General features: G+C 47.3%; 1 protein-coding gene across 3 annotated transcripts in view; it reads right to left on the bottom strand.

The window, feature by feature from the left end:
• The window catches only part of PTPN1 (protein tyrosine phosphatase non-receptor type 1), a 65,779-nt gene that overhangs the window by 6,861 nt on the left and 36,229 nt on the right, over positions 1-22,689 (bottom strand). The window contains exons 2-6 of one of the 3 annotated variants that reach the window (XM_045771512.2): positions 15,710-15,800; positions 12,404-12,504; positions 9,329-9,427; positions 3,516-3,653; positions 173-382 (exon numbers count right to left, since the gene is read on the bottom strand). In XM_045771512.2, coding sequence (XP_045627468.1) covers positions 173-382; positions 3,516-3,653; positions 9,329-9,427; positions 12,404-12,504; positions 15,710-15,800 — 639 coding nt within the window. Of the gene's footprint in view, positions 1-172; positions 383-3,515; positions 3,654-9,328; positions 9,428-12,403; positions 12,505-15,709; positions 15,801-22,689 lie in introns of those variants that run through there. The other 2 variants (XM_045771513.2, XM_087853507.1) reach the window with 2 other exon arrangements.

The raw sequence follows: 22,689 nt of genomic DNA on the forward strand, positions 1-22,689 counted from the left end.
CCTCCGAACAAAGCTACTTGGCTTAGAGCTACTTTCGCAGGAGGAAATTGTTAAAAATGGAAGATGCCGGCTACTTCACTGCAGAGACAATGACAGAGAAGCTGGGGGCAGGCCAAAGGAGGGGCTAACATGGGCTCCCTTCTCTTTCCGGGGCCTTCAGGGGCCTCCTTACCAGCAAGAGGCAGGTGTCAGCTAGACAGAAGGTCCCCGACCTGCCGATGCCGGCGCTGCAATGCACCACGACAGGGCCGTGCTCCGTGCTCAGGGACCCCGACTCGCGAACTTTAAAAAGGAAGTTCAGGAATGAAGCTGGCGATTCGGGGACTCCAAAGTCAGGCCACGTGGTATAGTGGAAATGTAAGATCTCTCGAGTTTCTTGAGACTGAAAGAAAAAAACAAACAAAAAACTCATGACGATTCTAAGAGAATCATCTGTACAGAAATCATGGCTTCCAAGTAAGCACGAAGTGTACCACCCTCCCACTCCCCCCATCTAACTCAAAGAACAGCTTCCCTTCTCAGAGTTCCTTCCGTCTGCTCACCCAGCCAAGAAATACCAAGCACTGGGGGGTGCCCAACACTGGACCCGGAGGCTGCTCCCGCCTCGACTTCCGTTCCTTTAGCATGGAACATTCTCGCCCACATCTCTCCTCCGGTACCCTATCCCCTCTGCTGTCTTCACGGTGACAAGAGATTTCTCTCCGCCCCACAAGTCACAATGACGTTGCGTGGCCGCCCACGGCAATCCTGTCCTAAAGCACCGTGAGGTTTCCCATGAAAGAGTAAAAAACGTAATTGCATGTGTACGGCACCAGCTCTGGGGAACTCAGGGCTTTACAAGACTATCTGAAGTCTCAGAGGACTGTCATTTTAGAGAAAAAAGTAACCAACTCAGTCTTCAAAGACTAGCAGCTGTCAGGTGTGGCACAATACCCAGCTGAGGAGGGGGGCGTCCACACCACCGGCCCCGCTGGCCGCGCTGTGTTCCACACATCAGCCCACGGAATTCTCGCATCGACCCTTCCAAGGCCTCTATTCCCATATCCCCATTTTCTCGACTAGGAGACGGAGGCTCGGAGGCCAACCCTCCGTGAAGCACGAGTTAAAATCACAGTCTGCTGGACTCCAAAGCCCATGTTCAGAGCCTGCTGCAGGAATTTCTGAAACGAGGGCTCTGGCCCTTGTCCCCAGCTGACTCTCCCCCTGGCCCAGTCTGCTCGCAGTGGAACAGAATGAAGAATGGTCTCTGGTGCCCTTCCCAGCTCCAGCTCTAAGGGACCTATGACGAGTCCCGAGGCCTGCTTACAAACGTCTCCCTTCACTTAGCAAAACGTCCACAGCATGCCTACCAGGTGCCAGCCACTGTGCCCGGCAGGATACGGTAAAGACACTGCGCTCGCCCTCCTGGAGCTTACAGCTTTAGTTCTAACCACCTCCCTGGGCCCAGGATGATGAAAACTTCTGAAAGAGCCTACGTTACACACCAACGACCTAACGTCAGCAAAGACCACACGTATGGAGCCCTGCGCCAGCTCCGACGCCAGGAGGATCGTTTACAGGACTACCCTAAGCAAGGCCATTTTTCCCTCCCCAGAAAATGGCCTCCTTGTATGGCTTCAAATGAGATGCCCTTTCTATTTTTCAGGGAAAGAACAACACTTACAAATAGATTTTAAAAATGGAGTAAGAAGAAAATACACCAAAAGCAAGTTCCTTCTTTGATCATTAAAAAGGTGTGGATCTTCGGCTCAGGGCATGATCCCAGCGTTCTGGGATCGAGTCCCACATCAGGCTCCTCTGCTAGGAGCCTGTTTCTTCCTCTCCCACTCCCCCTGCTTGTGTTCCCTCTCTCGCTGGCTGTCTCTGTCAAATAAATAAATAAAATCTTAAAAAAAAAAAAAAAAAAGGTGTGGATCATCTCCTGCTGACACCCTCCCGCGCAGCTGGCCGCCTCTTCCTCAAGGAATTCATTCTAAACCTGTGCTTGAACTGATACTCATCGGCGTAAAGAATTTTCAAGAACAAAGTCTGTTAGAGCAAACAGACCTTCCCAACATCAACACCTCCACGCTGCTGTAGGTGCTTCGCCATGCGAACAGCACGAACCCCTTCTGCTCTGAATTTCATTTCCCTCAACAACCGGCAGAACTTCTCTCGAGTTTACCAGAAGTCCGCCTTAATGTCAGGCTTGCAAATTTTAAAAAGCATGAAAAGGAACATCTACGACATAATCCTCCAGGCACATTCCAACACGCTGCCAACATTATTCCCGAAAATCCTCCGTCAAGCCCCTCCATAAATCACAGCCTCGGAGGCCGCGTGCGGGGCCCCAGCAGGCTCGGGCTGCAGAGCACTCGCACAGACCAGAGACCGCGCCCAGGGGCTGCACCGCTGCGTTCCGGAAAAAGCCACGAGACTGACTTTCCTCTGCTTCGTGGTAACCTGCGCTAAGTTCTAGGTCTTACTTCAGTTAGTAATTCAACAACAGGAGTCACGTGGACTGGAAGGCAGTCAGCTGAACACTAACATGTGAGCAGAACTCGGGGGCAGCCCCCCAGCAAGCCCCCATCCACGTCAGCGCTGCTCCCACCTTCCCTCCAGTCCGGGTGGGCACTGCCCTGGATAATCGGGTCACTTCAACCCCACAGAACCTGCTAGCCCTTCCCGGCATGTGCTCTGAGCCCGGTGCTGCCCTAACACTTCCCTGTATTACCTCCTGAACCCCGAGACACGGTGAGACGTACTGCCCCTCACCCCAAGGCTGACAGTCTGACATGGAGGGGCCAGGAATCTACCCCAGGGAGTGGGCCAGAAGGGAGTGGCTGATTGCCACAGCCAAGGCTGTCCCCAGGAGCTGCCGTGAGCTCCCTCCTGCTGCTGCCGGTACTGGCACAGGGTCCTCAGGGTGATGGCTCCTGGTGAATTATTTAGAATCCCCACGGGCAGGGCCTTCTGGGGTGCTGCTTCTTAGCACGGTGCCTTGGCCTATTCCGAGACCATCTTCCAATGAGAGCCAGCAGCTGGTGTTAGAAGTCTTCCCATGACAAGTAAACTCAAGACCTCACTTAGAAAACGTACACTGACTACGACCTTGGGAGTCAGCTTGAGAGGCCCTTCTTCCCTCGCTCCAAGCTGGAGACTGTGGACCACAAAAAAGGCAGCGGCTGCTCTGTAACCTGAGGCCACCACTTCAGTCCCTCTGCAGTTGCAAAGACAGGAACAGAGAAGTTTTAGGTGAGAAACTCCCTTTTCCCTAGAGACTGTGATGCAGTGTTACAGTTTAGGGAGAGAGCTCTGTGGAGGAGGAACTGAGGACGCCCCCGGACTCACCATTCCCCCAGCTCCCCTGGTCACCGGGCACGTTAGTGGGTAAGCGCTGCTTCCCACAGTGCTAAGATTACATCCTGCTCAGAGTGTACAAACCTCAGACAAACTGGCAATAGGTAATATCACCCAAGTGAAAAGACAGCTCAACCAGTGGCTGTCAGAAGGACAGAAGTACATGCCATACTCACTGTAAGGTTTTCCAATTCTAGCTGCCGTACTGTGTAATACGACTTAATATCTTCGGAGATCAAGGTTAATTTCAAATTTGTGTCTTCAAAGATCATTTCTTTTTCTTCTTTTTGTGGCCAGTACTGTGCACATTTTAACTAGGAGAGAAAATGATGAATTACTATAAGCAACGGACTGTCTTCCCATGAAGGGAGGTACGGAGTACCTTCCATGAGCTTCAGGACAACCCAAAGGAAAACCGGGGGTTTTCTGACCTTGGAAGTCACTATAAGCATAACCTACCTGCTTCTTGGGGAGATGGGGGGACGGGGTGAAGACCCAGGGCTAGCTGGGCAGAGAGGGCTCAGGCCTCCAAATGCAGCCGTTCCCACACAAGAAGGTGCTTCAGGGGTCTGGCCCTTCCAGAACCTCTATGAGGTGAAGCCAGACTGTACAAAAGTTTTAGTCTCTCACGGACTAATTTGTGTAGCCATTTCAAAGATTACCAAGAACCAGATCGGTGCTGTGGGCACAATGCAGACCCCTTACCCAGGGGAACAGAACCCAGTCTAGAGAAGACTGTGGGACACTGTGAACAGGCTGGAGGGCTACAACCAAATGTTTAAGAAGGCGTGGAGAGGGGCTCCTCCAAGGCTTGAGGTCACCTGCTGCCCCATCTCCCCTTTCATTCTTGTTTGGCTCAGTCCCAAAAAATCCTTTTGATTTTCTAGTTTAATAATTTCAGGAACTATTCAATGGTCTTCATTTAAATATAGCTCATCAACTTTTTTTTCAAAGCAAGCACCTCCCAAAGACTCGGTTCACTTAGAGTTTGATAAAGAAAATCTGACTCAAATTTAGCGGCACACTTTGAGTCAAGTTTCTACACCAGACCTTTCTGTTTGGTGATGAACGTTTTGGACCAAAACAGCAGGCAGATGGGGGCTAAGCTGTAAGGTCTACGAGCAAGAGGGTCGGACAATGTGCCCGGACAGAGGGAACCCCAAAGACATTATGATTTCCATCACATGAAATTATCAGCGTGTGTAACTAGCTCTGTCGGAAGCGCTACAAATTCGAGCCCACTGCACCTGAACACGCACGGGCCCACCAGCACCTGCTCTGACATGCAGGACAAGCCGCCTGAAACGCCACAGCAGGTGGAGGGAGTCCCTCCACGCCCAGCCTCTGTCTGTTAGAAGAGACTGTTGGTGCAGATCGGTGATGAGGGTTTGTGGCGGGAGTAAACGCTATGGATGTGCTATGGGAATTCAGAAGAGGCAAAGGTCCAGGCCGGCTGAGGTTATAGGCAAGAGATCAGAGAAAACCCTATAGAAGAAGTGGCCTCTGTCATGATCCCAGGGTCTTGGGATCGAGCCCCACATCAGGCTCCCTGCTCAGTGGGGAGTCTGCTTCTCCCTCTCCCTCTGGTCTCCAACCCGTCCCTCTTTTGTGCTCTCTCAAAAAAATAAAATCTTTAAAAAAAAAAAGAAAAGAAAAAAAAAGAAGCGGCCTCTGACAGAGGCATGCTTGGAGGGGTGACTAGGATTTCCTAGGCAGTGACTGCCCAGAAGCCGGTCTCAGAGGAGCAACAGGGAGCAGGGCCAAGGGAAGAGCAGACCACAGCGACTCTGGCAGCAGGCCCAGGAAGCTGCGGTGTCACCTGGGCAGTGAAGAGCCAGGAGGCTCCTGAGCAGAGTGAAGATAGAATCAGGATGGCCCACCGGTCCTGCTCTAATGAAGCTGCATGCTGCCCAAAAAACAACAGAAAAAGAAGAAACAAACCAAAAAACACCAGCCTGGGACGCCAACATAGCATCAAACGTCATGGTCCTGAAACGGAAGGCCAACAGGGCCTGGACCGGGCCTGTTTGAAAGATTGGCCAGTTTCACCCACATGCCCTCCTAACGATGATGAGGCGTTACCAACAATGAGCCCCTGGAACAGGACCGGTCTGTCAGCATCAAAGCAATTCGGCCACTCAGGACACACGAATGCGCGTCAATGACATGGCAAGGTCCCCTGCTGAGCCCAAGGGGGTGGGGCAGCTGAAAGGGGGACTTGAGTAGACACTTGGAGGATGCACTCCTTCCCACACTTCCAGTAATCAGACCCGTGCAATTCCTGAAGACCCCAGAGACAGAGAGACTGCCCTGGCAGGTTCGACACCACGTGTGCTGGAGCGCGTCCCCAACACCACGAGCAGAGAAGCAGAAACATAGGATGGCTGGGTGCTACCAAAGAAGAGGCCAGTGCTTTCGAGTCTCACGGGCAGGGAAGAGTCTTTTACATCTCACTTGCACACAGCAAACACTCACTTTCAAAACCGAATATAAAGCCCAACAAATCTCTGTGATCTGGGTAAAGACCAAGATTCTAGAAACTCCACTACCGTGCAACTCTGGTGCACACTAAGTGCCCATCAAGCAATATTTATTTTTCAGAGCTCTCAGGCAGCCACAGTAACATGCCATGCTCTGCTTGCTGTCATTTCCTGCAGACATTTTTGTTTTAACACACAAAATAAAGCAAAACACAAAAATAAACTCGAGAGCACTACTTGCTGCTATTCTGTTAAACTGATCCGTCCCAACCTGAGAAGGAGATTTATATTATTAGAAAGCAGTCCTTCACCAGGATTCAAATTGTGCCGTGTGCTGGGTCGGCAGCAAATGGCAGCGCCAACATGCTGGGTGTCTCTCACAGATGCCTTTCCCACCCTGAAGCTAGATGTGAGAGAGAGGCCTTGGCGCCTTCCCAAACAGCGAGGCAATCTCCAGGAAAATCCATGAATGTCACCTGGGGTGACCCTGTGAGGCAGGATCTGGCTTTCCCAAGGAATGATGAACCAGAGAGCTAACTAAGCACATGGGTGAAGCCTGACGTTCCCGCAACACAAAGCCAGAGTCTCATTGTGCACAAGAGCACTGAAGTCAAACAGCATCTATCAGGGTTTTGGGAGAGAGATACAGGCGATGTTCCTGGTTAAACACCACCTTGTTTGTTTATTTCCCCTGCCTAAACAACAATCCCCGCCCTTATACACACACACACACACTCTTCACGGACATGTCCCAACTCAATCTTTAAATCGAACCCACAAGAACTTGGGCTACTTGGCTGAGCCTCGCCTAACACACGTAATCATTTTCTGCACTACTGTTTTCCAGGAAGCACATGGTCCCAAAAGGGTAAAAGGCAGGTCTGCCAAAAATAAGAGGGGCACATCCTATACTATTCAGAGAAGGAAGGAAACCAGAAAACAAATATGCATTGCGTGGAAACGCTCTGCGAGCTGGTTCTTACCGCAGGCTATATGCATAGTTCATAATTAGATCAGCCGAGCAAATAAGACACTGTGACTTAGAATTCTCCCCAGTCAGCTCTAATGGGGATGATAATGTTGATGCCGAACTGAAATTGTTGATCCCAAGAAACTTTTAAGAATCTCAAACCACTTGCTCCTTCCACACCAGTGTGCATGCCTGAATGCCCCTGAGCGGGAAGAGTAGTTACACAGGAAAACAGAGACTACTGTCACATGACCACAGTAAACTACATGGAAACCAACTAGCCAGGTTTCCTTCTTTTTTTTTTTTAAATGGCCAAGGGGAAAAGCAGTTCATTTATGGTCAGCCTTGGATGGGAGACAATCAACAGCAGGCCTAGGGGGCCAGCATGCAGGGAGAGAGTCAGGACCGCACCCTTGCTAGACTGGGCCAACAGCAAAGGGGTTTCACCCAAATTTAGTAACAAATAAAGAGGAAATGTTACCATATCCAGTGATTTCTGAATAAATAACTCGATTTTAAAATTCCCAAACCCTCAACACCATCTAGAACACTGCTTCTCAATGGGGGGAATTCTGCGTCCCAGCGGACCCTGGACAACGTCTGGAGACATTTTTGATGGCCACACGTGGGGGTGGGTGTGCTAGTGGTCCCCCTGTGGGCAGTGCCGAGGCTCTGAGACCCCGAACGCTCATCAGCGCCGAACACATGCACCGGCCGCCATGTTTGTCTCATTTCCCTTGCGGAGTGTGTGCTGTGGGAACCTGAAGTTTGTTTCTTTGTTCAAAACTGCTGACAAGAGTGGTGATGGGAGGGAGTTGGCTTCGCATTTGCAACTTCACATTTTACTAATCAAGCCACTGAAGCAGAAAACATGAAAAACCACTTTCACTGAAAAAAATGTTCTCAGCAGCATTATTTCATTCTTTGAACACTCAGGTAAGCCCTTCATCTGTTATTATCAAGCAAAGAAATGCTTTAAGAAAAGGGGGCTGAGGCAAAACCCGTGACTTTAAACTTGTGCTGTCGTAAGAGGAGGGTTTGCTGTGACGCAGACTGTCGCTTTGTGTGGGGGAGGGGAGGGGCTTTGCGGTGAGTGCTTCCTGGTTCACCACTGGCGTTTCCTTTGATGTGTGACTTCTCTGCACTTGTATTCGTTCCCTCTAGGGCCGTGACTGTGCTTTCTTTGGAGGGGCGGCTTCTCCGGAGCCTGCACGTTCTCCTGGCAAGCCCGGTCCCCAGGCAGCCAGGCCAGCTGGGAGAGCAGCGGCCCTTCGAGCCTGAGCACGGTGCCAGCACCTGGCAAGGCCCGGGCACACGCAGTTCTCTGCGCCTGGGCCGCCTGGAGTCCACATTCCTCAGCCCATCCCAGCGCCTTCCCCTCTGAGGCCGGCGAGCCCCGAGTGTGCTGGCCGCTGGCTGTGGCGGGAGAGGAGGGAAGGAGCCAGGGTAGCAGGGGTGCGGCGTCGATTCGCTACGGTGCTGCCACACTGTGCCCTGCCTTCCACGGGAGACAGGCCTCCAACAGGCAATCTGCAGTGAGAGGGGTGGCGGCAGCACGAGCGGCGGCTGATCGGCTGATCGGTGGCTAATCGAGGGAAGCGCCTGGAGACACCTGCCAGAGGGGTGGGGCTGGGCGGGGACTCGGACGGACAGGCCGGAGAACCTGGCAAGAAACCGACATCAGAAGTGTGTTCTGGCTGGAGGTGGAGACGGAGGTGGGAAATCAGAGTCCAGGTTAACTAGGTCCTGTAGCCACATGTGCACATCCCAGGAGGCAGTGGGGGCCGCACAAGGGTTTTCGGCTGCGAAGAGGTGTGGTGACACCTGGTTTTGAAAGAATGTTCTGGACACCCAGGGGCAGGATACACAGAGGACAGAAAGTTGAGAGGCCACAGCAGCGACTGCAGGGACAGATGTGTGGAGGGTGCTGCCTGAACCATCACACACCTCCAGTCCACATGCTATCCCGGGGGATGTTTTAGGAGTTGCAGAGAACTCGGGAGAAACGCTAACACAAATCCTGCAGTGAACGCACAGGCAGACAGCGTCCACGTTAAAGAGGCGGCCAGGAGTCAGGTGTCTGGGTATTCGAGAGAGGCGAACCCCGAATGCGGCTGCTCCCACAGCTCAGTCAACAGAAGGCGAACTTGTACCAGCTAGAAAAGCCGAGATGAGGAGGGTACAGCAGAAACTTGCTTTTCAAAATACAGCTACGCTTACACAGCTCCATAATGGAACAGCAGCAGCCTGGGAACCACGGGCGGAGGAAAGCAGAACGCACGCGTGCACTCTGGAGAGAGACCGACTGATGAGGGGTAGAGGTCCAGGGCAATTGGACTTTTCCCCCTCTTTTTAATTCATTTACTTTTCTGACTAATAAACATGTATTTATATACTGCTTCTTTACGTTTTTCTAATAAAGAAGATACCACGTGAAAGAAATACAAAAGTAATGTAAAGAAAGAAACTCAGACGTCACCTTCATGAACTGGGACACACATGGACGGTGAGGTAAACAGGAGATAAATCCATGACTTACCGATCCTTTCTCCATCACTCTGTTGAGCATGACAACGCCCCTGCTTTTCTGCTCCCACACCATCTCCCAAAAGTGACCGCACGTGTTAGGCAAGGGGCCCTGCAAATACACAATCCACAAAGTGTATACCATTTTACACACCGACACGCTCCAATGCGAGCACACTACTGGTGGTTAGCAGCCGACAGTGCCCTTCGGCAGAGTGGTGACTGGGGTTGGGACAGGGACCGCCCTCCCTGCCTAGTGGTCAGTAACCTCAATTCTATTTTCTGCCACGTGGTGAAAGGTTATTTCTGCCTCTCAGGGCTGGTTCAGGGCTGACCAACAGAGGAGAAAAAAGGCTGATTCTGCTTTCTGGTGCGAGCTGACTGGAGGAGGGGCTCCACTGAGGTCCCTCTGGAGCGTGGGAGGCATATGGAACGAAGCTAGTGGGTGCAGGCAAGAGGCAGTATGGGGAAGCGATCGTTAGCGACACTTCCGGTGGCTCAAGTCTCAGCTCCAATCACTTATCATCCATGTGACCTTGGACAAGTCACTTCACATCTCCATGCTTCAGTTTCTCCACCCATTGCTCTTGACTAATCACAGTCCTTATTCACAGGGTTACGAAAGTTAACTACACTCATACATGTGAAGGCCTGGAACAGAGTAAACAGCCAGTAAAACGTTAGCTGTTATTACTATTAATAATAATGGACCCGATCATGGACTGCCTTCATCCTTGGACCAAGGAACATAAGTGATGATCAGTCGGAGGGCCCAAGGGGTCGGAGGGCCCAAAGGGTCCAGTGTGGGCATTGGGACATGGTGGGCTGCCTGCCAACCCAACAATGGGTACAGACATTTACTGGATACAAGAATACGAATGCCTCTGTTTGTGTCAAGTGTTAGTACTGCCTGGAAGGGACATCACCTCTCATCTCCACGACGGAGTGTGTCACCTCCTCCGGCCAGCACCATGTCGAGAATGGTTTCTAGTTTCACCTCTTCTCACCTAAATTCTCCCGATTCTTTGCATCCGTTCAAGTCCCACCACACCTTCCTTGACCACGTGAGCCTTCAGCACCCACACACTTTCCTGAACTCTGCTCCCTCCTGCTGTCTAAACCAGACACATCCGTCCGTGCTAGACACGAAGCCTCAGACAACAGAAGTCAGATGCATAACCCCTGCCAGCCAATTAACAGAAAAATGGCTCCTAGAAGACAAGGGTCCTAGGGCCTCCTGGCAGCCACCTGTGTCTTTCATCCTGCAGCTTGGGCACGAGGACCAGGTCTCACAGCTACGGCTCTCACCAGTTACCAGCCTGTCACCGACCCCCCTCCCCATCACCCAACTTTAGGATGGGTTTCAGGGATGAAAAATCATATAAGATCTGAAAGGAGACACACCAAACTTAGCCAAACAGTTCATTGTGGAAGTGACAGAGTGCACCTCTGACATTATTTCCTACAATTCCATACCACTGCCTTAAAAAAAAAAAAAAAAAAAAAGACTATCGACTTATATTATTTGCATAATGAATAACAGTGAAAATTTAAAAAATGGGCAGGTTTCCATGGTCTTGTGCCTTGGAAAACATGTCACTTCAGCTGTCTTGAGGTACGACATTGGGGTCAGGCTACTTCGATTCCTTTTATAAATCCCAGGGCAAAGAATGATCGTTACAGGCAGCTAGATATGTCCACGGTACCACCTGACAAAAACAGAGACCTTCAGAGGTGCCAAGTAATTGCTAGAGCATGGGGGTGGGGAGGACGGTGGTGTAACAGTTTCCATGGTGATATCTTAGCACTCCATTTGACTTTATACCCCTGTCTTTGCTTTGGACTTCCTAACCCCACACCAAAGTTGAAAGCCTAAAATCAGGAAGTAAGAAACTTGATTTCTTCTAAAAAGAGAAATTACCAAGAAGCTGCTTTTCCCCTCAACCTCTTCCCGCCAGCCTGCCACCACCAGGATCTCCTTATCACCCTACCCCAACCACGCCAGAGGTGCTGGGAAGACCACAAGCTGAGGCCTGGTAAAGGGCCTGCCCCCCGCACATATACCAAGAACTTCCTCAATGGCCCCAGGACTGAACGTGGAGTGGCTGATGTTCCATGCGCTGGGAGGCACCTGGGCTGATGTTCTTCATGGGCTGAGGAACTGGGACAGGACAAGATGGGGCAGTAAAGAAGGGCCATGGTAGGTATGCCCTGATCCAGCTTCCTGCCCCAGGGCAGCCTTTGCTCGTTCGCTCTCTGGCTTCACTGTCATTTTAATCTCCCAGTATGAAACAGAAGTAGGAAGTTCAAAATCACCTTATACCCCCAAAACCATACAGAACACTGATAAACGGATACGGAATGAGAAAGCAAAAACTATGACTAAAAAGACAGAGAAACTTCAAGTGTTTAGAGCAACTTACAGGTAACAGACTAAGACTTGAGAAAATGAATTAAAAAGAAACTTCTCTTCTTTCCCAGATACCCATGGTCTTGGGGTCATATGCCAGTAAGTGTTTCACAAGAAGGTCAAGTATTAAATCATTTTTATGATTTTTTTCCACAAAGATGCCAAAAGCCAATGGGAATTTTAAATGATTTTGCATGCTTGTCCACATAACCTAAGGATGCCTTTTTTCTGGGCCGAAGAATGAAGACCGTGTTGAGGAATCCTAAATGGACACCTGCATGAAGATCACTGGTCTACTGCTAACCCTCTTCTATTTCCGTGAGCAGCACTTGATGCTCTGAAGTGAACGCTTACGGAATCGACACAGGTACAGGCCCTTCTCTTGCCACGGTCCTGCTCCCTCTGTTAGCGGACCACAGGCAATGCCGGCACTTCATGCTGTTTTCTAGAAGCCCAGCAGTGGCATACTTCCCAAAAAAGATACATGTTACAACCAAACCAAGTCCCTGAAGGAAGATTTTTTCCTTTCTCGTTGCTTTTTCGGATTGTGTACAACCTGGCCTCCTGAAGGATGTGGCAGATTTTATTTGAAGTACAGATGACGGTACTCTAAAATTCTTAAGCTGACATCAAGTAAGGCAAAAACCCATTAAAAATTTTTTTGGACAATCCGTTTACCTGGGTAAGAATGTAACTCCTTTGGGCTTCTTCCATCTTTATCAAACTGGCATTGATGTAGTCATTATCTTCTTGATGGAGTTTAATCCGGCTATGGTCAACTGAAAGGCAAGCCAGAACTCGGACGTTAGTCCTGGATGATCGAAGTGTCCACACAGGTAGTGCAACCCATGGGGAAAGCAAAAAAAGGTGAGTCGGTGGCATTAAGGGCGTTCACACTGGCTGAGGCCATGTTATTTTAATTCAGATTAGTCATCAATATGAGGATGACTTAGTATTTTCAGAAAGGTTTCTGGAAGTGTTTGAAACTTAATGATAAATAGCAAGAGACAAACTACACTAAAACATGGGTTCTGTCCTAATTGGACATCTATTCTTAGGTCCTATCTTCCTACACCATCACTGCCCCACAACTCAGGAGGCTGTGGGGGGGGGGTGTGCCAAGGGATCTGTTCTTGGATGCCTAATACATACTTTCATAAGGTAAAAAAATACAGTAGATTCAATCTTTAAAAGGGAAAAAAATCCATCAAAAATTTCACCCAATCCCTAGAGTTCTAGTTGGTACAATGAGCCACAGTAGGTAGGATTTATGACCATATCTCCACCTAACCTATGTCTAATGGTTTGAATATGAAATGACCTAAATATATAGTTGTGTGGAAAGGGTTAACTTGAATTCCTTTATATAAAAAAAATTTTTTTTTTAAGTTTCGAGTGTAATACACTTAAACGATTCTAATCTATGAACAGAATTCAATTAAAACTGAATTCTAATATTTCAAATTCAGGAACTGTCATGATCAAAGACATTCAAAAGATAATTAACTGGAAAAATAAACTCTGAAGCCAAAACACTGAAAGTACATTAAATGTAACTTTCAGAATAGTTTTTAAAAATAAACTCTCATTTGGAAGGTCTGCCCCAGGTTCCTGAAAATGCATATCCACTTTTTTTCCTTTTTTATTTTATTTTATTTATTTATTTGACAGAGAGAGACAGCCAGCGAGAGAGGGAACACAAGCAGGGGGAGTGGGAGAGGAAGAAGCAGGCTCATAGCAGAGGAGCCTGATGTGGGGCTCGATCCCATAACGCCGGGATCACGCCCTGAGCCGAAGGCAGACGCTTAACGACTACACCACCCAGGCGCCCCCACTTTTTTTTTTTTTCCTTTTACCATGACTTTGTCACAAAAGCAGTGGTTCCCTGAGGGCCACTTTCCTTAGCCTGCTAGTGCAGCTAACAAGAGCAGGTGGGTATTTTTATTTCTGGTACAACACAAGGGATGATGAGCACAGGTGACCACTTGTAAATACTATCTTCTCTCCCCTAGCCCAATGGGAAAGGAGAAATTAATGGGGACATACGGTTTGGGGCTTTTTGTTCTAAAAGTTTTCAAGGAAATCTCTTGAAATCTTTTTAAAAATCAGCCACCATTTGGAATGATGTTTCTCATCGTAGAGGACTGACACGAATTGAAATACCTGGGTGATATTTAAGTCATGGAGATAGATCTCAAAAAAGATGACGAGACCATGTAACCCCTGGGTGGGTTACACGAATGGGTTCAAACAGTACTGGGTGACCCTGGACAAACAACTCCTCCCCTGAGCACTGGGCTTTTCATTGGCCAAATGGAAGACAGAAAAAGATCACTTCTATCTTGAATCATTCTCCCCATGTCCCCCATGACCTTAAGAGCAAATTATCTGTCCTGCTGGACACTGGAGTTGGGGGAAAACAAGTGAAACAGGAGTGAGATGGGGGGTGAAAAGGTTTGGGAGTTGTTTCCTGGGAAGAATATTTTAAATGATTTTTTTTTCCCCCGCTGAAAGACTGGCTCATAAAACCATTCAGACGAGCACTGATGGAAAACGTAGAAAAGGAATATTACGAGGACATCACTGCCTAGTGCAGAGCAAGGACAGCAAGGGGGTCTCCCAGCTCCGCATGAAAGATGCCAACAGTGATTTTCTTTGAAGTTCAGAGCAGCTGTTCGGGACCTCCCAACAGAATTACCGGAGGGGAGGTCTGCCACAGCACAGACGTGCTGAATCAAGAGCGTCGGGTGTCGGGGCGCAATCGTGTGCCGCTTGATGACCTAGCACTACACTTCCGATGTGCCTGGCGTGTGCCTTCAGCTAACAGCCGTCTCAACCACAGCAAATATTTATGAGCGAGACACTGGCTAAGTGGCTCCTGTTATTTTATTTCGTCTTCATGCCATCCTGAGATCTGCACGGCTCCTGCTTTACTGGAGATCAGAGAACAGACGAATCTGCCCGAAGCCACACAGCTGTAAGCGGCAGGCTGAGATACACACCCGGGCAGGGAACCATGGCAGCACTCAGAGGCAGACTGCCCGGGACCAACCTAGGTCCATCTCTGCGCGCTCCCAGGAACCGGGTGCTGCGGGGCTCAGGGCAGCAGGCGCTGCCGACTCGCCCGCGGGGGCGGTGGCACCTAGCAGGCATGCGGGAAGCGCCTGTGTGAGGGAGGACGGACTGCGTCCTGTGTCCCTGGAGGATGGAAGGGACTGCCATGGGAGACGCTGGCAGCGACAACCCTCTCTGACGGACAGGGTCTCAAATCCCCGGAGGTGAGTCAGAAGGTTCTCTGTGGCCTAGAGGAGATGGCAAAGTCCATGCTCTTTACTCAGCTCCAGTTTTTCTTGCTTTACACAAATTCTAACACCTTTAGTTCTCGACTTTTGAAATATCAGTAGATTCAGAGCCAATTACTCAAAGGGCAGAGGAGGCTGTCAGAGGCCAGCAGGCATGCTGAGAGATAATGGCAAGAAAGAGCTAGAAGAATGAGGATGGAGGTGGGGGTGGGACTCAACAAGCAGAGCTGTCTTTAGTAGAGGGGGAGTGCCACCCCCACTCCTTAGTGTCCGAGCGGGGCACCATCACAGTTCAATACAATGCTCGGGGTCTAATAATACTGTTGCTGAGTCATCCAGAAAAGGTTATATTATGCCTACTATACTCTGCTTCAGCTGGCAGGAAAATGATTCATCATAAAAATAGTCAAAGCTAAAAAAAGTGCTTTGAACTGAGCTGAATTTTCCAGAAACTGAAACCTTATTCCTTCTACAATTGTGGAAAAAACGAACCATTAACTCTAAGTCTCTGATGCCTTTATTATAGGAAACAACCAAGTCATAAAGCTGTACTGCTATCGCTTTATTACGACACCCCGGGGCTCAGGGGTCCTGCCGCAGAGGCCCTGCAAGCAGAGGCGCCGCCGCCGCAGGCGCGCCCAGTGGAAGCAGTGAGACTGGTAACGGCAATGTGAATACTTACAGGGACTGACATCTCTGTACCTGTTTCGGTTTTTGTTCTTAGGAAGCTTGGCCACTCTACATGGGAAGTCACTGGCTTCGTGTCGGATATCCTACAAAAAAAAAAAAAAAAAAAAGATAAAGAGTTCTCTTTTGAAATCTCTGGCATCAGGAATCCATGCAGACATTTAACCAAGCGTGCGCTATGTGCCAGGCACTGAGAGGACCCGGGACAGAAACACATCAAAGAGAACGAGCAGTGTGGGAAATGCAAGGTGATAATTCAGAGGCATGTACAGGTCATGAAGAGAAAACAGAAGAGGAACAACCACATGACTGCAATGGGAGGAAGGCATGGGGCTGGGAGCTGGAAAGATGTGGAGGAGGGCAGGAGACGGAAAGGGGTGGGGGCGGGGGGCCCTTCGCTCAGGAACATCCAGCACAGCAAAGGCTGGAGCGCACATCTTCTGCGAGGGACAGTGAGTGGGCTGGCGGGAGCAACGACAGACGGCTGGAGCACACAGGTGGGCAGGCCAGATCTTGGACAGCCTTGAACGGCACGCCTGGGAGTCCCATCTGTAACCTTGTATAAAAGCTACAGTTATTGAGAGCAGATAAAATGCACTTTTATGCCAACAATTGTTCAACTGCTTTCCAAGATGGTAGATAAATCCCATTACACCAAACTGTCAGAAAAAGGAAGTGCCTGGGTTAACAAAAGACCCAAATTATGCTTCCCGTTAGACTGAGCATAGGCATCCAGTTTCGCTCTTTTAAAATACCACTATAATCCCATTTAAAAATCTTTTCTTTTTAATTTGTATTTTATTCTTATTAAAAGATAAACCCATACAACAATGTGAATATATTCACTGCCACTAAGGTATACATCTAAAAATGGTTACAGTGGTAAATTTTGTTATGTATACTTTATTAAAATTAAAAAAAAAAGTCAAACTCACAGGAGAGGGCAGAACAGGAGAAGATAGCAGCAAGAGAATTTTGGAAGCTGGAAATCTTATTAGTAGTTGGCAGGTCTGAGAAAGCTCAATTACAAACCAGCAGTGGGGAAAGAAGAGCATCAGCCTATTTCCACCACAGAATCCTGCAGAGGCGCAGGAAATGCTGCTTCTGGATGGAGGAGTGGGATTCACTGCAGGGGACAGGCTGGAGCTGTCTGAGAAGCAGCGGATCTCCCCACCGCCCCCTTCCATGCTGCTGGGTGTGCTGGGTGACTGCCACCCCACACCACAGAACTGTGGAGAATCATTTTCTGGAGAATATAAATCAGGAGACAGAGTGCTTTCTATGTGATCTGATCAGACAAGAGGAAAGACCAGAAGATACTATCACCAGGGCGTGCAACCAATAGCCCAGCTAGAGGACTCATGGCCAGATCAGTGCTGATGAGCCCCTTACACCTTCTCAGAGCTCTCAATCCGCCTTGTGAGCCCCAACTCTTCATCACGCACAACCACTGATTCTAAGATGTAAGAAGAATGCTTCTAATATAACAGATTTATAAGAAAAATGAAACAGGAAAAAACCCCTTGGAAGAAATAAACTACAGAGAAAAGAAAGCTTTAAAAAATATATTATTATTATACTCAGTGAGGATAAAAAAAAAGATATTATATCTATGAATTAAGAACAAAATGTTAGGTAAAGGTAGAAGAAATCCTCCCAGAAAGTAAAGCACCCCCTGTCCCCAAAAACCCACAATAGAAAATTAGGCAAAACAAAATACAAGGAAAGAAATAAATAGTTCAAGGAAATCTTCCAGAACCATCAAACGCTCATCATAATGATAAAAACAGACCTAAACTAAGGCACATTAATATGTGATTCCAGAATCCTTCAAAGAAAATATTCTGGGGGCAGTTGGGTGGCTCAGTCGGTTGAGCACTGGACTCTTGGTTAGGACTCAGGTCATGATCTCAGGGTTGTGGGATTGAGCCCTACATCAGGCTTCGTGTTCAGTGGGGAGTCTGCTGGAGATTCTCTCTCTGCCCCTCCCCACCACATGTGCACACATGTTCTCTCCTTCTCTCTAAAATAAATAAATATTTTTTTAAAAGAAAAGAAAATATTCTGTAAGTTCCTAGAAAGAATAGTTCACTTTCAAAGGATAAGTTCATCAGAAATGGCTTCAGACTTTGCGAGAACACTGAAAGCTAGATAACAATGGAGCAATGCTTTTAGAATCTGAAGCAAAAGGATCTCTAGCCTAGAATTCTATATCCAGCCCAATTATCACCAAGTGAGAAGGGGCAATAAGTTAACTAAATTAACACTGCAGAGAGGCAAAGCCTCAAACACTTGACCACACCCATGCTCCTGTCCTCAGCAATCCACTGGAGCATATCTTCCACCCGAGGGAAGAAATAAAACCGAGAAAGAAAAATATACGATATGGTAAAGTAAAAAAAAAAAAAAAAAAAAAAAAAAAAAAAAAAAAAAACCAAAAACCTGACACAAGAGCAAAGGCAAAGGAAACTTCCACTGAAACCGTGGAGGGAGGAGCTCTCAGGATGACAAGTATGTACCAGACCTAGGAGCAAGAGGGCCAGACCAGAGCAGCATGACTCAAGAGACAGATGTGTCAGCGACATGCCTTTGTCCACCGTACCCCCCATGACTGAACGAAACCACCAGAGGGAAAAAGGAGAAGACCTAAAATCCAAGAAATATGGAATCCAATCAAGAAAAATAGAGGAGTTTCAGGATGATAGCTATGTTTGCCAGGCCTACAGACCAAGCAACCCAGACAGAAGGAGAATGGAGGTCTCCAGAACAAAACCTGAAAACAAGAAATCACCTGAAATTGCTCTAATACAGCCGCCACTACCCACATGTGGCTGAGAGCGCACGAGAGGTGGCCAGTCTGAAAAGAGGTGCTGTGTAAGTGCAGAAATGCAGATCGGATTGTGATGACAGTACTAAAAAAGGAAAGTAAAATATCTCAAATATTTTCAGCAGTATTTGTGGAAATAACATTTTCAACATATTGGGTTAGATAAACTATTAATCTCATCTGCTTCTTTTTACCTTTTTTCCTGTGGCCAGTAGGAAACGTGAAATTATACAGGCAGGGTGCCCTGTATTCCTACTGGCCAGTGCTGACCTTGTGGAAAACTGCCCGAGAGGCTCCAAGAGGTATGGGAAGAATTAGCGACAGGCAGAAAGAACCCTTTGCAGATGAAAGTATATGAGGCAATTATTAACTACGGGAAAACTTTAAAAAGGAAACTACGGTACGACAGCATCTGTGGCTACGTGCGTAGGCATTAAGGTAAAGGATGGCGAGGTGGAACAGAGTAGGAGACCAGGGAAGGGGAAGCAAAGGGGAGGAGAAGCAGAAAGGATGGCTGTTCAAGAAAACGAAATCCTCCACCTGCGTAAAGGTCTAAATTAATGAATCAGAAAATAAACGTTCTCCTTAGCAATATGAAGATCTACCCAAGTGAGAGCAGCAGCTCAAAGAACTGGCAGTGGCCGCGAGCAGAGAGGCAGGGCACGGGCTGAGGCGCGGACGGCACAGCAGCGGCCTGTATCAGCAACCTATCAAGGTCGGCTTTCGCTTCTCACACCGTGTGCAGACGCCACGGAGTTTAAAAAACCCCGCCACATTCTGCTCTTCTACATACTTTAAAAAGCTGCAAAATGACAGGGAGGCCTTTCTGACTCACACTGGAGATGAGCTAATAATTTAAAAGCATGTTTATAGATGATAAATCTACCTGCGATGAGCAAAATAATCCAGCATAACACACTCACCATGTCATCTGTGGGTGAGATTAAGCTTTCGGGGAAATGCTATACAACACGGAAAAATCACTTGAAGGAACACGAATCTAAGTCTCAAATATGTTGTTCTATTTGGTTGGAAGCACTTAGCAACAAGGAGGAATTCTGCCTTGGGAGGTGAAACAATCTGGTCAGTTCAGCTGGCGTGACTGAAGAGACGGAAGAAATCACTGACATGGTTAAACCACTGAACCAACAACTACTCGCTCTGAGGAAAGAAGGGCCAAAGTATCAGTAACTGTGGGCAACTGATTTTACTGAGCCAAAGGATTATCTTAATATGTACTTTTTTGTTGTGCCCGCCCCCCAAAAGAGAGGGGGAAAGAAAGTAAAATTTGGGGGGGCACCTGGGTGGCACAGCGGTTAGGCGTCTGCCTTCGGCTCAGGGTGTGATCCCGGCGTTATGGGATCGAGCCCCACATCGGGCTCCTCTGCTATGAGCCTGCTTCTTCCTCTCCCACTCCCCCTGCTTGTGTTCCCTCTCTCGCTGGCTGTCTCTATCTCTGTCGAATAAATATATAAAATCTTAAAAAAAAAAAAGAAAGTAAAATTTGGAGATGTCATTTAGTAAAGATATTGAGAAAATAAGAGGTATTCGCATAACACTTTTTAAAAATTGATTTTAAAATTAAGGTAAACTCACAGAGTAAAATGCACTGATCTTCTGTGCAATAAGCTTTCTTAACCAACTTTTCCCTACAAATAATAAAATATACCCATTTAAGTGTTTCTCCACATTACAGTGGCATATGGGAAATACATGCATGCTCTGAATGCAAGTATTTTTATTTCATTTAGTAAAATAAAGTGCCAGGATTACAGTCTTGAACTTGAGGAGTGATAAAGTACCTTTAAAGTTAAAGGTAACTAATAACAGTAGTTTGAAAGTAAAATGGACTAGACCAAAAACCTTTACAGAATTACAGCAAAACAAGATTTCTACATTGTGAGACCATATCAAAGGTAAGCTAACTTTCTAAGAGCTGTAGAAAAAGCAGATTACTGACTAATGAACAAGTTTAAGGAGACTTCCATCACCAGCATGCTGATCAAGATTAAATAATCTAAGAAGTGTTTAGAATTTCCACCCAGAGAAAAGAAAATAAATAATAATAAAATAAAAAATAAACTAAAAGGCCTTAAAGCTGATGATGAGAAAATGAATGCAGGGTAAATTGGGAGTCAAGACAAAAAGGAAATAATGAACGTGCCACGAAACAGGTTCCCAGAAGCATCCCTTAAAGAGAAATACCAACATGTCCAGATCGAAGCGCACATCTCAGGGCGCCTGAGTGGCGCAGTCGTTGAGCGTCTGCCTTCGGCTCAGGGCGTGATCCCGGCGTTATGGGATCGAGCCCCACATCAGGCTCCTCCACTATAAGCCTGCTTCTTCCTTTCCCACTCCCCCTGCTTGTGTTCCCTCTCTCACTGGCTGTCTCTCTCTCTCTGTCAAATAAATAAATAAAATCTTTAAAAAAAAAAAAAACAAACAAAACAAAACAAAAAAAAAGTGTACATCTCAGCATTTTGGGGACAGGATCACATTAAATGAAAAATTATACTAGTAAGAAATGAAATATACTAACGCATAACAAATAGATTGTTTATCTAGCCCCTCCTCTTAGCCAGTTCTTTACTGGGTTTTCAAGAGCCTACTTCCTATTCTTCGTGTAGATTTCAGAAATGTGAAAGAATAAAAGAGCACGTGGACTAGATGTTAAAGGTTCATGCTCTCCTAGAACTAATGTGATAATATGCTACTGAATGGGGGCTCACGTTTGGTCAAAACTTACAGGCAAATGATTGAAATTACACTGTATCATTTTATACAGGCACTGGGCACCCAAATGATCTGAATCATCTCTATAGTGAACTACTGTCATCAGAAAAAATTAAGTTCTTTCAAAATTATGACTTAGCTAGAAAGCTGTGCTACAAATGCTTGATAAGTTATAAACAAAACATCAGAATTGGAAATTTTAAAAGAGAGCAAGGAAGTGATTCGGACTTCAACATTACCTAAATAATTTCTAAAGCTGGTCCCTGATTCCTATCCACCCAATTAAAAAAAAAAAGAAAGATTTCATTTATTTATTTGAGAAAGAAGACAGCGGAGAGAGAGAGCATGTGAGCGTGGGCCTGTGCACTCGGGAGCTGGGGGAGGGGCAGAGGGAGAGAAGCAGACTCCCCACTGAGCGTCCCTCCTCTCAATGCGGGCTCTCAGGCTGATGCTGGGCTTGGCTGGGCTTGACATGGGACTTGATCTCACCACCCTGAGATCTTGACCCCAGAAGAAATCAAGAGTTGGATGCTTAACCGGCTAAGCCACCCAGGTGTCCCCATCCTGCCCCACTCATTTAACGAGGTAACAGATAATCTCTCAGTTAATAACAAAGGGCTAACATACTTAGAAAGCTCTGGTAACAGAATGAATTAGGGCCCAGGGTGAATTCATTTCCGTACCATTCAGGAAAGCTCATTATCCATTATTCAAATACCTCCCAAATCCAACTATGCAAAGTAAAACTTGGGTGATAATTTTTTATTGAGATTTCTGGTTTTTGTTTTTTTTTTAACACACACAGGCATAAAAGCCAGTCCAGCCTTGCAGAAATATTTTCATGTTTACAGTAAGCACATCGTTAAGTTAAGCATAGCAATTTTGGTTTTAACACCCTTTTCTCTTCAGTCCCACAACGGGGTCAATGTCCCTTATTGGCTCTGTGGTAAAATGCATTAGTCACTTTTAAACTGTTCCACACGTGACGAGGTAGCAAGCATGGCCATCTGCCAGCAGCTATGAGTCTGACAGAAGTGCCTGCGTCCTCGCCTCTCCACCCCTCCTAGCACAGGCCCAGGCCCAGAGGAGGACACAACCAGATTCTGTCGACGAATTAACGAATGGTCCCAAAAGCTCCCCAAACTCAGAGTCCTTACCTCTATACCAAATGCTTCATTTCGTGGGACAGAAATGCTCCTGAAAGGGAGGGAGTATGTTTAAGCAAATGTCTGATCCGATCCTATTTTCTCAATTATCTGTTACAGAATGGAAGTTATTGGAATAATAATAAATATTCTGCTTTGCAATTGGGACAGTCTCATGACAAGATAGTACCAAACAAAACAGCTACCAATATATGGATTCAAAGCAGAAAGGGTTATTTTTTAATGGCTCTGACAGTGATCTGTTTTACA

The sequence above is a fragment of the Ursus americanus genome, chromosome 22, assembly GCF_024610735.1.
Source record: "Ursus americanus isolate L20-20 chromosome 22, mUrsAme1.1.p, whole genome shotgun sequence".
In the NCBI taxonomy this organism is placed as follows: domain Eukaryota; kingdom Metazoa; phylum Chordata; class Mammalia; order Carnivora; family Ursidae; genus Ursus; species Ursus americanus.